This window comes from Microtus oregoni, unplaced genomic scaffold (assembly GCF_018167655.1).
Source record: "Microtus oregoni isolate MIOR12 unplaced genomic scaffold, Mior012 000040F_ref0000088, whole genome shotgun sequence".
NCBI classification, from domain to species: Eukaryota; Metazoa; Chordata; class Mammalia; order Rodentia; family Cricetidae; genus Microtus; species Microtus oregoni.
This window is the reverse complement of record NW_024543207.1, coordinates 15157501-15175363: the sequence shown is the minus strand read 5'-3', so window position 1 is coordinate 15175363 and position 17863 is coordinate 15157501. Positions and strand designations below refer to the sequence as shown.

At 42.9% G+C, this 17863-nt stretch overlaps 1 protein-coding gene across 3 annotated transcripts in view; it reads right to left on the bottom strand.

Annotated features, from left to right (window-relative positions):
- Ctnnd2 (catenin delta 2) overlaps positions 1-17863 on the bottom strand; it is a 752815-nt gene that overhangs the window by 314145 nt on the left and 420807 nt on the right. For all 3 annotated transcript variants that reach the window (XM_041632036.1, XM_041632037.1, XM_041632038.1), the window contains one exon: positions 690-884. In XM_041632036.1, coding sequence (XP_041487970.1) covers positions 690-884 — 195 coding nt within the window. The remainder of the gene's footprint in view (positions 1-689; positions 885-17863) is intronic.

Here is a 17863-nt window from a genome sequence, read left to right as displayed (position 1 = left end):
GAATGGCTATAGGTCATAGGAAACAGCTGTCCTTCTCAATGTGTCTTATGGTTATGTACAACTAAAAATATATATGTTTAATGGTGGAGACTACAGTGTTTATTGAGTTATCAAATCCCAACCTTTAAATAACAATTCTGAATGATTTAGACTATTAGTGTGTATGAAACATATTCTAAGTCTACCTTTCAAAACATGCCACTTTTTTTTAAACAAATATTTTGATCTCCTAGCTTGCTAAAAGGTAGACTGCATCATTAAAACTGTCTAACAAAAATAATGCATCTATATTTTATGACATGGCTGTGATTCCTTTTGTGGAGAACTTATACTTCACTAAATCACCTACCTAGGGCACAGAAAACATCAATCATGGGGTTTTGTTTGTTCTTTTGTTTTGTTTTGAGTTTTTCTACCTGATGTAATGACAATTCCCTTAGTGCTTCTACCATCCATAGAATCACCAGATAGCTAAGCTGGAGTTACACTCTCTTTCAATCATCATCAAAGATACTGATGACAGAAGCAGGTTATAAGGCTTGACTGGGGTTACACACACACACACACACACACACACACACACACACACACACACACACTGCTGTCATTTGGGAGCAATTATTTAGCTTCCAAGGAGGTCCATATCCCCCATGCCCAGTGGGCAAGCCTGAATGTACCCCAATACACACCTGTGCTCGTGCGGAAGGTGCCAGTGTGTGTTGGCGGCAGAGGGTCCCCCTGGCTCTGGCTGAGACTCCTCATAGGGGGCTTCTGATAGACACGATCTTCATAGATGGGGTCTATGTGGTGCTCTGGGGACTGCAGGGCCCGCAGTTCAGGGCCCAGGTGCCCATGCTGGCTGCTGTATGAGGCTCGGGACCCAGCTGAAAGAAATGAAGATGGCACATTAAGACTCAGCCAACATCCAAACAGTATTTTATCCAAGAACATTTGATGGAATAGTGTAATGACTAAAATCTACAAATAACTAATGAATAACATCAAATGACAGCTAGGGGCCAGACTAATCAGCTCATCACCCTATCCAGCTGCCTTGTTCTGCTCCCAAAGCTGATGCCACTGGACGGATGTTGGGGTTTCTCAAATAATTCCACACCCAACAGGACCACTGAAACTTTTCCCCATAGCCTGATGTGTGAGGCCTGCCTCCAGACGGACAGATAACCTAAAGGTCCATGCATCGTTTTGATTTAGTGCAAGGGAGAATATTCGAAATGGTGAGAAAATCAGTAGGCTCCATCAGCGAAGACATCAGGATGCTCAGCCCTGAAAACTGAAGTAGAAATTGTTATCATCCTCAGGCTTTGTCCTGGACAACGGATGAGCCAGAGTGGACAGACAGCGGCCCCTAGCCCTTTGAGAAGCAGGTATTTAAGGACAAGTTCTCTGCATCCTTTTTCCTTTCCCTCTGCCTAACCAAACAGGCATTTGCACTGAGTCTGTCTCCCTCTGGACAAAGTCCCAAAGCTTACAGGTAACTGGCTTATTCACACTTGATGGGTATAAGTGTTTTGGCGCTCCAGTGTTGTGAATTGTTATTCACAACACTCCCTGCGTAGCCTGGGCAAGGTGTCACTGTAGAGCCCTGCCGCAGAGAAAGACGCTTCTAAAACAAGGCCTGCCACACCAGGAAATACTTAGACATTGCTTGCACTGACTGACAGGAAATGAGAAACTGGTTGAGAGCTAATGTCCAGAGGAGAAAGGTCAGGGCAATGGTGTCATGACACGGACCTGGGGCGACAAGGAGAAGAGCTAAGTATCTATGCTGAGCAGAGACTGCACATTAAAAACACAGGGACTTCAGTCTGTTTCAGGAATGATTCTTCACCCTCAGCCCCCAAACTGACACCCACCAGCCATCGTGGGATTTAACTGCAGATTATCTTTCCATAGCCTGGGTTTGGAGCTCTTTCAGAGGGGGCAAGGGAGCTGCGTTGGAAGGATTGGAGGGAAGAAGGGAGATGATGTCATTATATTTTTATTTCAAATAAATAAAAATAAAATCACTAGATATTTGCAGGAAGAGAAGGATCAGGACAGGTGAGGTCTTTCTCTTTGTTGATAATTAACTAATCTCAGATTTAGACAGAGTTGTGATGAATGATAGATTGGAAATAACTGTTTTGCATAATTAGGTTCATTGCATCTGATTTTCCAAATGCCAGCACCCCACTGGAGCTCAAGGTTGGGTTTGCCAAGAATATTTCAGTAGTGCGCTTTCAGTTTCTGCTCTCAGCTCTTCCTGCAGGCTCAGATTATGTGGCTAAGATCTCCAAAGTCTAAAAAAACAAGGAAACATTACTTTTATCCTGACCTTACATGTTTGACTAAAATTAAACATGATTCTAGGACTCAGACTGGTGACTGTAATATCATTTCTTTGCTCCGATTAAAAAAAAAAAAACCCTACCCAGTGATGGACAAAGAGGATTGCTACTGAACTTTGGTGCTGACGTTGGGACAAGGGAGCAAATATTTCTTAAGATTTATATATTAGCACCATTCACAAATTAATAATCTAGTGCTAGGCGAAGAGTCAGTGTCATAACATGAAGCCGATCTTTATGGATATCAGACTTTCAGTGTGATGATATTGTCACAAATGTCATTAATGAACACAGAGACCCACAACTGGTCAGCGTGAAGACAGGAAGAAACTACAGCATGCTCGGCTGTAAAGGAGATGTCTATACCATACCCTTTCCTCCCAAGGCTCAGGGGTCATGACTGAAGAGTGGGCAGGAAGGCTGTAGGAGCTGTAAGTAGTAGTTAGGTACAGTGAATCAGTCATCTCCAGAATCAATACATCAGCTGCACTTAGGAACACACAACAGCTGTGACAGCATGGACAGTGCCTACACAAGGTCAAGCATGGAGTGGGGAGGTGTTCCAAAAGTCTTGTCTCTAACTGAGAGGGTGTTGGCAACTGATGGTAACCGGGAGAGGGAGATCCTGTTTTCTTTAGGGATGTGAGCCCCAAGAGACCGTCCATGTTCCAGTAGAAGGTCCCATGCCCCTGCACTGAAAGCAATAAGCGAACCCAGGGGGCTTAAAGAAAAAAAAAGGAAATGTATGTAACTGGGAACAAGCAGTGGTGGAGAGACAGAGGGGGAATTGGAGGCGAGGACATGGATCAGATACATCGTACACACATATGGAATTCTCAAACAATAAAAATTGCAAATGATCAGCAAAAGCATCATAATGACATCATGAAATATTAGAATATCATTAGCAATAGTAATAGTTCAAGTGTTTTCCCATGAGAACAGTTGTGTAAATTAAATTTCCCATTTAAGCTGTATATAGAGCATGGAGAAAATCGTTCTCAAAAAGAGCACTGTTGATACTCTTTTTAAAAAACCATTGTGGTCAGGTTTAAAGACCTTGTGGGTGGACACAGCTATAATCTAGACAAACAAAAAGGGCTGTGAACCAGAAGAGAAGCCAAAGGGTCAAACATTAAAAGAATTTTTTACTGGCTTTGCTCAGGGGGAAAAATAGGATTGTTAGATCCATATAAATATCTTCCTTGTCATGGCCAATGCGAAGGGAAGATTTACATGAAAACCAATTCTGGGAATATGCACCAAAATCTAACTGGATGCTTTATATATCTTCTGACTCCAACAAAATGCACTTCTTTTTGATAGAAATTTCCTGTCGTCAGCTGATATACTTGAGATCAAATTCTAAGCACCATCAAGATGCTAAACACCCCTCACGAACACATATTTCTCCCAGGAACTAGAACTCGGCTATTCTAAGAGAAACATGCTGGGAAATCTTTTGACTTGGTCTTAAATGTCCCCAATGCCAAGGTCCAGTGCCCTCACCAATTATGTTGGTAGCAAACAATCCTGGGAACTTGACCTGACCCAAGTTTGAGAGCTCAGAGCTAAAAAGTAGCAAAATGCAATCCAAACACGATGGACCAAAGAAACTACCAGACCAATTGCCTGGACTGTTTTCTCTGCCCTTGCAGAAGTACATTTTTGTAGGAAAAATGTCAATATACAGCACTTTATAACTTATTTATGTAATCATTCTAATATTCAAAATTCAAATCTATCATGTGGCCCCGCTCTTCCTATTTCTCAATGGGACCCAGAGGCCACAGAATTCAGTCAATGGCCATTTTAGTGCACAATGTTTCCAGAAGTATATGAGAAGACTCACATCTGGAATGTGAGCACGACATACAGGATTATAAGTTAGTGAATCAGAATGGTTACAGTGTGTCTTCCAAGTACCCCCTGTGCAGGCCATTGCTCCCAGAGGTTGAGGAAGCCCCAGGAGAGAGCCACACACTGACATAGTACTGGGGCACGGCCACTCTTCCCAAAACTCCCTCTGAGCCCAAGCTGTCTTTTTAAGGTTACAGACAGGTGGCTCAGACCACTTGACTATGGCGTTGGAGGAGGGTAAGATAAAGTTCAGTCCTGTGCTAGGCATGCTAGGGGCCATGAGAGCTGGAGAACTGGAGGGCCCAAGCCTTCATCCATCCCATGATCCACATAGTACCCATCATACATGTGGTATCATTATGGGGAAGGTTGACACTGTGGCTAGTGATGCCCAGAAAAGGTGGCTTTGGGGTGTTGGCCATAATGTTTAAAACTTTGATGCAAATAGAAACAGTATTTTGAAAGCCATTTTATTGCTTCTACTGTGTCAGTTTTAGAGAGCAGAGCTGAAACCAGACATGAACTCTACCCTAGAACAGTCTCTAGCCACTTGAGTGACTCCGGGCAAGCCACCAAAGTGTCCTCATCCTTAGTTTCCTCAAGGGTAGAAAACAGAGAAACGTACTGTCCAGCCTGGGGCTCTAGAGGTATGAAGCAAGAGACAGTGGGCAAGAGAGCTGTGGACTCGGTAGGGTCATAGTGGCAGATGTCCTTTGTCCCCTGGACTTCAGACTCTAGAAATGAAGCCATCTTGTGCATAGGAACAGGTTGGTTTAAAAAACAAAACAGTTAAGTACTTCTAGCACACACTATCCAAGTTTAACAAATGTGGAGATTTGATTTTGAAACATTTGAAGTGATGCAAATTCTCCTGGTAGTTTTATGAAACATCAATTAGGGTGCTTTCCTTTTCTTGAGAAAAAAAAAACATGCTGCTTGATGAAACAGAGGAAAATGTGGTATATGGACAGGAAGAGCTAAAGATATAAAATCTAATAGCTTTGGTTACTCTCATAACTCACAAGTGTATAGCAGGTAAGAAGATAAAGACGTAAAGATTATTGTGGAACTGAGAAAAAAAACAACCCATTGAACTGAAACTGATCTGGCGCTCTGAGTTAAGTGAATCCACCTGAAGTGTGCAGAGGATCACACCAGAAACTCTACCACTAAAGAGCTTGAGGCAGGAGGAGTGCTGTGAGTTTCTGGTCGGTCTGGGCTCCTGAATAAAAGCCGTCTCAACAAGACAAAGCAACCAGAAAGGCAGTTAAAAAGTGAGCCCACCAACGTTCTTCTTTCTCAGCTCAGTTCTCGTCTTGGATTTGGTTTGTGATTCAAACTGAAATTCCCAAATTTCCTTCCTACTCCTATGCTAATTCAAAAGTTAATCTTAGTATTAAAAAAGAATTCCAGAATAATCTCCCTGTCTTCTGAGTTAAATTCATGAACCAAATTTTATTTGCAAATGAACACCAATTCATTGAATTCACTTGATAATGTATCGCATGGCTATAAATGCAAAGTTATATGGATACATTTTTCATGGAGACTCAGAGTCATATTTCAGATCAATATTTGTGAGGGAAATTATTAATTCATATGTATTCAACAATAAAACTGCATTGTAACCTAATAATTTCAATGTAATGATACAAAGCTGTTCCGTGATGATTTGGTTTTTGGAAAGAAAGAGTATCCTTCCTATTGCCTCTAACTCATACATACTAGATTTTCATATTCTATGCATCATATAGCGTTGCTGCTATCATGGAGGCCTTGGATACACACAGAGCCTGTGGCCATGAACCAAGTGGCAGTGTACAAACCCAGGGTTTCTTTCCCATTGCTTTTTTGATGAGATATCTAATTTGATGCTCTATGATTACTCTATCTCCCTTTTTCCCAAATGAATATCATCACCAATTGTGACTCAAGCACTTTCCAGTAAAACTAAAAACCCAGTGGCCAAAATCACTGTCCCCAGGCTACAGTGGCGGTGCCTGTGTGATCTCGACTCCTGTAAAGGCACGGTTTCTTGGTCTTGAACTTCCTGTCTACGCCGAAGCATTCCTCCCTTAGCTTTTCAGAGAACAGACGTCTTTCATCCTCTTCCTTCAGTGGCAGGCAGGCTTTTGCAAAGCAGAAGTGACAGGGGGTACAGGCAATGTGCCCTCTGGTAGCACTGTGTTCTTGAGGGGTGCTGTTTGATGACCACGTTTTTACTTTCCACTGTGAGATGTGTGGACTGTCTAAGACATGAGGGAGACACGCCAGGTACACAGGGGTGCTTGGGCACCTGTCCCTTAAGCCAATTTTTCTCCTCTGAGGGCAGAGAGTAGTCTGGTAGTTGGTTCTCCGAATACCATGCATAAGAATGTCCTGATTGGCATTCATGTTCTTTCTCACTTTCTCAGCTCTTCAGAGGACCTGAGGTTGCACAACTTAACAGGCTCCTGCTTCTCCTGTGGTTGAGAAGGCAGAGGCCACTGGTCTAGCTGTGAACCCCTATTTGATTGCTAGAGGACTTCAATTTAGGTACCTGCCTTGAATGCTAGAGGCTGACATGTCAGTGCCATAATCTCCCCTGCCTTTTTGAGTGAACACAAGTGGCCTCAATGAAAACACAGGGCAGAGTGTAGCAGAACGCTGGCTGTGCAGGTGGACTTTGGCAGGTGCTCAACAGCCTGGCTCAGCACGCTCATGCTCTGTTCACTACGGTGACTCGTCCTGTAGCTGCTGTGTGGCTGCCCAAGGCCAGGTCTACACCAGGGGGCCACAAATGATTTCTTTGTTTCTCTCCTAGAAGGACTCTTCCTCGGGACAGTGTGGAGGGATAGGGTTATGGTTATCTGGAGAAAGAGTCATTTCTAGAAAGGGAAAAACAGGGGCATCGTTTTTATCAATCAGAGGGCCTTTTAAATCTGGATGGGCTGGGATGTTTCTGCTGAGGCAGTCCTGATTTTGACATGGTTCTGAAGGAGCACATGTGTGTAGGTTCCCTGCACTGCCACGGTGCACACACCCTGTAGAACAAAGGTCCCTTCATCTTCCACTTCGTTTGTGAGGACAAATAGCACAGCTCCACCCTGGGAAAATCTGTGCACCTCCGAGACTTAGAAGAGAAGATTTATGCAGGAGACCCTTTCCAGAGCAGGACCTCAGAAGAAAGCCCAGAGAAGATAACAGTTGGCATTTTCTGGGTGCCTCTGAAAAGTGACCTGGTGGTTTTAATGGTCACAGTAGATTTGAGGCAAGATGTAGGGTCTTCAGTGCACCTTCAAGGCTTAGTCTTCCACAGTTCCCTTAAATCGGGAATTGAATGGCCCCAGGAATATCCATTCTGGAACAGACGTGGACAGTGGCTCCTGGATTGCCCATGGGCTGCTGGGGAAAGCTAGCACTGCCCTTGAGAACAACAACAACGAAAAGAATGTGGGCTTTGGCCCCTAGCACGATGCACCCTGTGCTGCAATTAGCTTCTTGCTGGGAAACCCTGAGACCTGACAGCCAGTGACCAAGTATAGACATCAGGACACTCTTGCCTCCCCCGCCTCCTGCTCTTCTTCAGTTTTTTTTTGTTTGTTTGTTTGCTTGGGATTTTTTTGATAAAAGACTTTGAACAGCATCAAGTGTGATATCAGGGGCAGTAAACTTCTGAGGCCTCTCTGCCATAGGATACAGAGTCAGGGGAGTGAGAGTTGGCTCATGAATGTCCTGTGGACTCGCTGGCATCTTTCCAATCAGCTTCAGACTCAACCTGACAAAAGGGGCTTCAAAAGGACTCCACCCCAGCACCTCAATCCTTTCCTGGCAAGGACAGGGAAAACTGAATTGTTATACTCTTATACAGAGTAACATATTCATACTTATAATTACAATGTCTGGACATCTACAAGCAAAGAAGCTTAGCATATGAAATTTAATTTTTACCTGGGAGGAGTTTTATAGTTATTATAATTTGCTTCAAAATATATTTCTTCCCTGGCTGGAACAGATCACAAGTTTGGCTCACTGGTTCCTCCTTATTGTCCTAATTAACTGCTGATGAAAACAATCTATGATTTGACAATGTATTAATTAGTCACTTCCCAGAGTTTTTAGTGGTCAGTCTGATAAGCACACACAAACTTGTCTATATTAACAAGAGGGATGAAACTCAGTGAGTATTCTTTCATTTTTCAATTGCTGCTTTGGGATACCTCATCAGTGCCTTCTTAACATCTTAGCATTCCTAGCACCTGCACTGTTAAGTCCTGGTCAAACTATTACAGATAATCCTGGGTGTGTCCATGGGGAGTACTTAGGGCAAGGTGGGCAGAGCACATCTTCATAGCTAAGCAGCACAGGCATGCTGAGACTTCAAGGCAAGTTTCATTAGTTCTTCAAAGTACCAGGGAACAAGGCTGTCTCCCTTTGAGTTCTGTGGCTTCTGCCCCAGGCCACAAAGGAAATTCTCAGAGGGGAAAGAAGAGGTTGACTCAACAAAGGGGGAAATCAGCAGGCAGATGTCTTCATGAATTACAGTTTTGCTTGTTTGCTTATTGAGATTCTGAGACAAGGTTTTATTGTGTAGCCCCTGGCTGGCCTGAAACTCACAAGGAGACCATACTGGACTTGAACTCACAGAACTCCACCTGCCTAGGCCTCCTAAGTGCTGGAATTAAAGGGGTGCAAAACCACACTGGAATGCAATTCTTAAGATACGTGACTGGAGATGGATTATATTCTCTATCTTAAACAAAAGCCCTTTGTTAGATTGCTTTTATTATATCATACAGAGGCTGAGCAAACTCCTTTTAAGAATTAGACACTGAGCTTCAAAAACACGCAAGTGCAATGCGTTTTCTCTACTGTCTTTCTGTAGTGCTTTAACTAGGAGAGACAGGGCTTGGTGGCTTTGATAAGATAAAGACACCTTAATTTACAACATCATTTACAAAGACAAAGTGCCAGGGATAGACCTAGTAGACTATTTATTCACTATGTATACATTTCGTAATCTCTTCGTTTGTTGATGTTTTATTAATTTTGATAATTTTACCTATATCAAATTTGGTACACAAAAAGGCTTTGAGATGACAGGATGTATACTATGAAATGTGCAGTGTCCAGGAGGCTTTGGATTTTGTTTTTGATTCTTCCCTAAAAGTTCTAGAATGTGTTTTTGATTACATATGTTTTAAACCTTAATTAATTTCTGGACTGAGTACCTATCACGACCCACTGGATGCCAGTTGCCCTTTTGAAAACATCAGCTTCACCATAGCCTACATGAAAAGCACCAGTGTCTAGCTGCAATGCTCCCATCCCATTTCTCAGATGTCTCTATTCAGAAAAGACACTGACGAGCTGTCAGTCATCTGAGAAGAGGATCCCATGGTACAAGTGACACGTCTCTAGGATAGAAAGTTCCATAAGGGAGTAAATGTGACAGTGCACTGTCAACCAGAGTTGGGGCTATTTGTCAGTACGCGACAGCGACAAGCTCATCGGAGAGCGTGGCATTATGCTTGTATCTTCCACAAATTCTGAAGATGTTAAACACGGATGAGACAGAGTCCTCATTCCTGAGATTTGGGGCTCTTATAAAATATGCCCTAGAATGTTCTCTCAGTAGACCAGAAAGTGGGTTTCACTCCACACTGAATCTACTGCCCCTCTAGTTCTAGATCATTTAGCCTTCAGAATTGTGACATGTAAATTTACGTTGTATAAAAATGATGACATTCGTGGTTATTTTTAAAGCAACTCAAATAGATAAATACATCAACATGAAATAACCAGAGAAGGCTATGAGATTTCTATACCTAACCAGCTGAGCGTAAAACTTGAATGAATGAGTGTATATGCATAGCATGTGCATAGTGCATGTGTGTGTGTGTGTGTGTGTTTCATCATAAGGAGAAGGAACAATGACTTCAGTTACTTACCATAACTGTTGAAATGTATGCTTCTTTCTTTTGGTGTGGGTGGTTCACCTCCTTACACCATGTTGCCAGTCCATACACAGACAGCTAAGGCTGGACTGAGAAACTGCTCTTTAAAGCTCAGCATTGAGTCTCCCTCTGTGGTAACCTACCTCCTTGGGCTCAGAGACCATCCATGAGGACTAGGAGGCAGAAAACAAGGCTGGAAAGTCTCTTTGAAGATATTTACACAGGCAGCAGAAACGGAAATGGCTTGTTCAAACTTGCTCCTTAGTCAAATTATTGAAGGTTTTCTTTAGATTCCCTTTGCTGTGGGTTCCTGGAAGGTCCACACTATACTGCCTAAGGTCAAGAAAAATTATGGAACAGGTCCTGTCTGGTTTTAGAATCTTATTTCCCAGGGTTACACTTGTAGCTGCTCACTTGGTTGATGAACCTACAGTATTCTGTGGCCTGCTTTACAGGTATCCATAGATAGAGACCCAAGAGAGACAGACACACTTCCTAGAGAGCCAAGAAGCTCAGGGGTAAGGAAAAGACATTCTCTCTCTGTGGGAGAATGTCCCACAGAGTTACCTTTCTTCTGCTGAGAATATTCCATAGTCACCTCTCTGATGTGGATCTTGGTTGATTTCTATCATTTTGCACATGTTAGGCAGAACCTGTATTGTATGACAGTTAATTTTGGTTACCATTTAATTGGATTAAGAAACACCCAGGAGATCAGTGAAATACCTGTGGTTATTTCTAGGGGGTGTTTCCGGAGATATTAGATCATGGAGACTTTGGCCTAATGGATAGTTTAATTCACTGATAAATTCAAGATTTCAGAAGAAGCTTGGGAGGAGGAATTGTGGAAGGTGAGACAGAGTTGTGAAGGATGTCACTGGGGTGATTCCTTAGGGATGACATCTTGCCCTGGCTCCATCCTGTAACTTCATCACTCTGCTTCATGTCTGGTGTGAGGTGAGCCACTCGGTTGAGCTCTTCCTGAAATTTCTGACGCTGGAAGCTAAATAAATCTTTCACTCTTGAGGTCTTCTTGTTTCCTTTCTTTCTTTTTAAAATTTTAGATATTTTAATGATAGTAACATTAACTCGACTAACAAATCTGGTATTGCTTTGTATTCACATTTTGGTCACTATTAGCATGGTTTTTGGTTATCTATCACCTAAAAGAATTTCACTCACTAGTTTGTTTACCATAGGCAGGCAACACATTTGTCGATTTGACATCTTTTGGAAGAGGCATATGATATAATGTTCTAAACGTACAGAAATTCCATTAGTTGCTTTTTAGGAGCCCAAATGAGCACTCTGTACATTTGTTGCTTTTTTTCTTCTTGGTGTCAAAGTCAGTACTTATCATAGTGAATGTTTATATTGACCCATACATTGGCATCAGCTTACAGAGATTTTAGATATTTCCACTTGAGTTAATCTTCAGGGAATATGTATGGTTATTCTGTTTTCTCCTTAATGTCTCATTAACTTAGGTGTCAAAAGTAAAAGGATCTGAAGTTAAAAATATCTAAATATCATCAACAACACCAGTGTCAACTAAATTTTCTCCAGTTGGCTGTTGAGGAGACAGCATCCAAGCCCAGTCCTGGCATCCCAGTTATGCAGATTCCTGTTTCTGAGTCTCTCTGTTCCCATTCCGTGGTTTCTTTTTGCCATTCTAGACTGTACAGAAAAACATTTCCCAGCAGATGGTTGGTGTCCTATCCATCTCTCTGAACCCTGAAGAAACACTTAAGGTACCAGTAAACCACGGGGCTCATTCACCGGGCGGCCTATTTCTCAAAGAACAAGGAAATTTCCTGGCATTTGGTGCATTTTTCTGTTCCCAGAAGCAATCCTTTTTTAATTGATTCCTCTTTAATTTCCTCACATACCCTCACTTTGCCTCCAGTCTCTGTTGTTGTCAGTATTCATCCGCATTCTCTTGGGGACCCTTAGGGTAATGCAAAGAATCCTATTTGGATTTCTAGAGGAAGTATTCTTTCAGAAATAAAAATTGGCCCTTGCTTTAAAAACAAAATGTGATGTGTGGTTCTGCTGTGGTTTGGGTATAGTTTGTCTCCAAGGGTGACCTGTTGGAAGCTTGGTCTTAGGAGTGGGTAAGAGGAGTGGGCCTAGCTTAGTTGTAAGACAAGTCAGTTACTGACAATGTTGCCTGTGAACATGATTGAGGCAGTTCTTGTGGAACTCGGGTTATATGCTGAGTCAATGGGTTGTTAAAACAAAACAAAAACAAAACAAACAAACGAAAAACCCTGGCTCTTGAATCTCTTGCTGCCTCTCTTACCATGTGACTTTTCTCCCATATGTTGTCCTTCTGAAGTCACCTGTCACATAGTGACATGATGTAAGGGGCTCTCAAGAGAGGCCAAATCAATGATGTAATCCTTCATAGTCTGTCAACCTTTAAAACCTTGACCTAAATTACACTTCTTTGTAGTCAGAGTCAAGTATGTTGTGATGGCAACAGGATGCGAACAAATGGAGTCAAAGCATTGTACCCAAGACTCGCGAATCGTCTGCTCAGGCATCCCCACGAGTGTGGAGCTATACGAACTCCTCTCTTGTGCTTATGTGATACAATGCACCTTGAAAGTTGCCTCTTTTAACAATCCTTCCCTGACCCCTATATGCCTCTCTCTTAGGTTTCCTCCAATCAGATCCCTTCTCATATCAAGTTGTGTTAGTCAAATTTGTTCTGTCTTTCCACTAAGATGAGACTCAAGTCCTGGGTTCCAACCTGTGTATATTTGAATGCCCGGAAGAGTCAGACATTATGATGTCCTTGGAAACAAAACATGATTAGGAAGCCTGTTTCACTTGTGGACATGCTAAACAAGGGACAGCGAGACCTCATAGAATGTTTTAAAGCTGGCAATTGTCATTCTTTTCTTTTTCTTACACTGCAAAGCAAGCCAACAATTTGAGAAATACCATCTTACATCCCAATGGGCAGTGCACTGTTTTCCATCAGACCTCATGGGTTCAATGTTTTCTTTGCCTCAGATGCTCTTCTCAGTATCAATGTACTTCTCTCTCCTTCCTTCAAAGGTTTGCTCTGTGAAATGTCCCCAGCAAGTTTTGTCTCTGATCTCTGTGTTCCCTAGTCTCTATCCATGATTGGTCTTTATCTGACCCTTGATAGACCATCAGGGCTCTGGCCTCTGCTGCTCACAGGTGAGTCCCCATCCCTGAGAAGAGTGCCTGGCATGAAAGTCATGCTCTTTAAGTTACTGTGGCTTCACTTAAATGGCACAACATGGCAGAGCTAAGAAGGGATGGAGCTACATGCCCACACATCTGTCTATGTGCTAAATCGCTCAACCGCTGCCTTCTGGATTTACAGAACTCTATGAAGTCTAACAACTCTTTCGTCTCCATCTGCAATAGAGCTGGTTGCTGTTTCAGGTTGTTTGTCTTTAGATACTGACATTTTCATTTTACTTGTCCTCTGGGACTCGGGTTTAGCCTCCCTTCTCTGGCTTCCTAACCTCCTGCCTGGGGCCTTTTCCTGGACTTCTCTTTGCTGCTTCGAGTCAGTATGCTTTATTTCTGGATGTGGTTTCCTCCCATTTCATGCTTTTCTTTAGCTAGGAAACATTTTTCAAATGTGATAGCTTTTCTAGGACAGTGTACAGAGCGGATGGCTTTTCTGAAAAGCTACATGCTAGAGCATGTTTGATTATTTTCCTTCACAATGGGAAGCAGGCTGGGTGTCGATCTGGGGGTTGAGAATTACTCCCTTAGCTCCTCAGGCAGCACCTCTTGTTCTCTGCTGTCCAAAACTGTGACTGCTTAGTTGAGTAAAGTCTTTTATTTCTCTCTAGAGACACTGAGGTCTTTTTATCTTGGGGCTTTGAATTTTCATGATGTGGAACAGGAACATTTTCAGTTCCTAGCGCAAGGTGTTTCTCACTAAGGCATGAGCCCTGAGGAATTCTACTTTATGACTTTGATAATTTACCTCCTCTACTCCTTTTCTGAGACCCCAACCATACATTATATCTCCCAAGGTTGTCTTGGTTCTTCTTGCATTATTCTTCTATTTGCTGTCTCTGTTTCTCTATTCTCTACCTCCTGGGCTATTTCCTTAGCTATTTCCCAGTCATTTTTATCATTTGTTTTCAGTTTTATGAGTTATGTTTTTACAGCCTAAAAGGATTTTCATGTTCTTTGCTTCTTCTACATATCCTATTCAGTTTTTATTTAATGAATTCAAGATCTTCCTAAATCCTCTTCAATGCCAGACATAAAGTTTTTGCTTATTTCTTTTAATCTCTTACATCCCTTAAATTATCTGTTTCTTCTAAGAGATAATTTATTTTTCTATTTTAGTCTCTCTTTTTCAAGCCAATAATTCTCTCCATTCCTCTGTAATCCTTGTTAATATAATATATTTGAGGAAAAAAAACCCAGTGGCAGCTTCTTTGCACGGTCCGAACAGAAGTGTGGTTTCCAAGTATGGATTGAGGATAAAGAGGGAGGGTCGTGCATGATGACACCTTCCTCCATAGTGACTGGGAGGTAAGCATCCTCCCCCTCCTTCCTCCCAACCCCTGTGTGTGCCTATGGGATTTGCACTTCACCCAGGATGCTAACATCTGGATCAGGAGTCTAACTCTAACACTGTTTATGGTAGTATTCAAGATAACACTCCCATTACTTTTTCCCGGAGTAATCCCTAGCCATTCTGGCAGGAGGGAAGAGACAGAGGGAAAGATGGATACCAATTTAGGATTGATCATGGCAAACATTCACTTTCAATTCCTCCCCCACAACTTCAGCTCCATGTCTCAGAGTCCTCAGAAGCCCCAGCTTGAGTCTAACTCCTAACTTCCGGTTTTTACAAACGCTTTATTTGCTTACCAGTGATCTGGAGTTCACATTCTGTCTCTCTTGGGACTTCATTCCCCATTGCACCCTTACATCTGCATTTGGGGCTGGTGGGTGAGAAACAGGACCGCAAATCCGAGGCAGTGGCTACCGGCTGAACCCCTACTTGTGATTCCAGTTTAGTTTTTAGTTTAGACTTCCTCAGTCTAAATTTAAATATGATACAAATATCTACCCGTATTATAGGAATTCAACAGGAAGATAGCACTTTTCTTTCTCAAACAAGTCAATCTGTTTACTGCATTTTCATCGGCAGGGGCGGTGTGGATCGGCGTGAGGTGGGAAGGATCGGACGGTGATAGCAAGGCCTCTGAGGCCTTCGAGCAATGTGAACTCACGTTCAAGGCTGTAGCCCTGAACGTCCTGGAAGAGGACGCTGAAAGCAGCACTTTCCCAACTACTGTTTGACCTGGACATTGATTGGGTAGAAGACAGACAACAAGGAGACTGCAATGCAGACGTCCATTGACGGAGCTTACAGCTATGGAGGATCTGATTCTTCTGGGAATTCTGCACTGTTAGCCAGACAGACTTTCACAGTGCTGACTTGCCCATAGGAAGGACAGCGTGTCACAGTCAAGTATCTGCCTTCTTGTGGATAAGGGAACATATGACATGCGCCTCTAAGGAAACGCCAAGACGATGGCTGCCCTATGGTAAAGTAGGGGTGCTGAGGTTTTGAAGAAGATGGTCACTATGTGGTAAATGGCCTGCACTCCCCAAGTAGGTGGAGACATGGGATCCCAGAGTGTAACCACCACATGCGGGAGAGATACATTCCCCAAAGATTCAAATGTCCCAGGCAGGACCTGGTCTTCCAGCACAAAAGCTCTAGGATGGTTGGGTGAGGGGCCTAGCCAGGGAAAATGCAGGCGTCTGTTGGCTTGGAGAGCTGCCCAGGAATCCTCTTCCTAAGAGACCTGCTGATGGAACAGCTGAGAGGATGTCTTCTTAACCAAGTTGAGGTATCGATTAAAAGATCTCAGCTGATCAAATAATAAGCAGAAAATGCAAATCCAAATGGTTTTTGTTTAAGGTCTCATTTTCACTTCTGTCTAGTGCTTGAGTGAGCAGATGCTTACGAGACTCATCCTGTTCTCACCAAAGGCTAGGACACCATCATCTCCAGGAAGAGGAGCGTGAAGAACAGGAGCCAGGCATCCCATTGCTTCTGCACTGACTCCCAGGAGCTGAGGGTTAAAGGCATTCCCTGTGACCACACCCTTCGCCTCCTGGACCATCTCCTCTAGGAAACCCGTGGAGAACAGCAGACCCTACAGGAGTTTTGATGGACACTTTCCCTGTGGTTTACTAAACAAGTGAGACCTGGGAGCCACAGTAAGTCAGGGACTGAATGTTATCTCCAAATTACTAGAACTCAGGGTTTACAGTACTTGATCCTCTCCAAGCAGGACGGTTTAGGTCCATCTGGCTGGAATATGAGATGATCATGTCTTGACTAAATAATTCTCCATATAAGGGCAATCCCCATGGAAATTGCTGGCTAAGAATTTACATTGCATATGGAATTTCCCTCTCAAAGTAAGCTTCTGAAGCTTGACAACTTCAATACATATTTACAACTTGTATTTGTATTTCTAACAGGATTAATTTGGCTCTAAACCCAGATCATGTTATTTTCTTCACAAAAAGGAACAAAATTTGGCGCAAGTGAAGTCATACTCAATAGGATGCTGAACTATTTTTGGGAGGGAGAGGCCTTTGTTTCCTTTAAAATCATTGGAGATTTACATACACTAAAACCTTATACTGGTAGGCAAAAATAAACCTATGGCTCTACTATTTTTCTTTCGTGACAGAAAAATATGCTTTCTACTCATGGATTATGTATCGCTTAGACTATGAAGACTCTAATCAAAACTGCCCAGGTTAAATGACATTCCTGCCATCTGAAGGCATACATCTGAAGGAATACATCATTTCTGAGTCTCAGTATTCAACTCTGAGGGGTGGAGGTAAAAATTACATGACCTGGGTGGAGGTAAAAATCACGTGACCCCCATCAGTTGCTAGAGACCACATGATCCTCACATTGCAGAGTGCAGCCCACTGAGGGCTGCACAGCAAAAGCTTTATTGCATAATGTGTTCTCCAATAGAGTTTTGCTCATCATTCGTATTTAATGTGTTCATTCATTAAGATAAAGGCATTGAACTCACTGTACAGAAAACTGAGTTAAGCGACGAGACTGTGGAGAGAACAGGGTGGAAGGGAAGTTCTGTCATCGGTAGAGTTTCCTTCCTGTACCATTTACACGTGACCAGCACTGAGTGTCACCCCTTTATAGAAGCAGGAGATCGTGGTGATACTTGGGTCAGGTGGAGAGAGCAGTTTTAAGCCCTTCCTATTGGCTTGTGCATTCATTATTTTTGACCCATCTCGCACAGAGCTCCCAGAACAGTTGCCGACAGGCCAAGGTGGCCTTGCCAGCCACCTGCAGAAAGGACGCCATGGCAAGTCCTTCAGGGCACATCCACTTCCTCTTCTGTGCTCTCCTCTCTGGTCACTCCCCTGACATGTCTTGCCCCTGCCCCTCGCCACATAAACACACCGAAGTTTGGAGTTCGTTTCAGCTATTTTGGACTAGTTCCTCATTCACAGTTAAGACTCTGGGATGGTCTCCTTAAGGACACATCCTAGGCACACATGTGATCCCACTAATTGGCCTATTCTGGATTTTCCCATCACAACTAAGCTCTGTCTCATTCTACACTGGCATTAAAACTGAAATTGGAGCGGTTTTATTGAAAACTTGAGAATGGTGGCTTGTGACTGAAATCCCAGCAC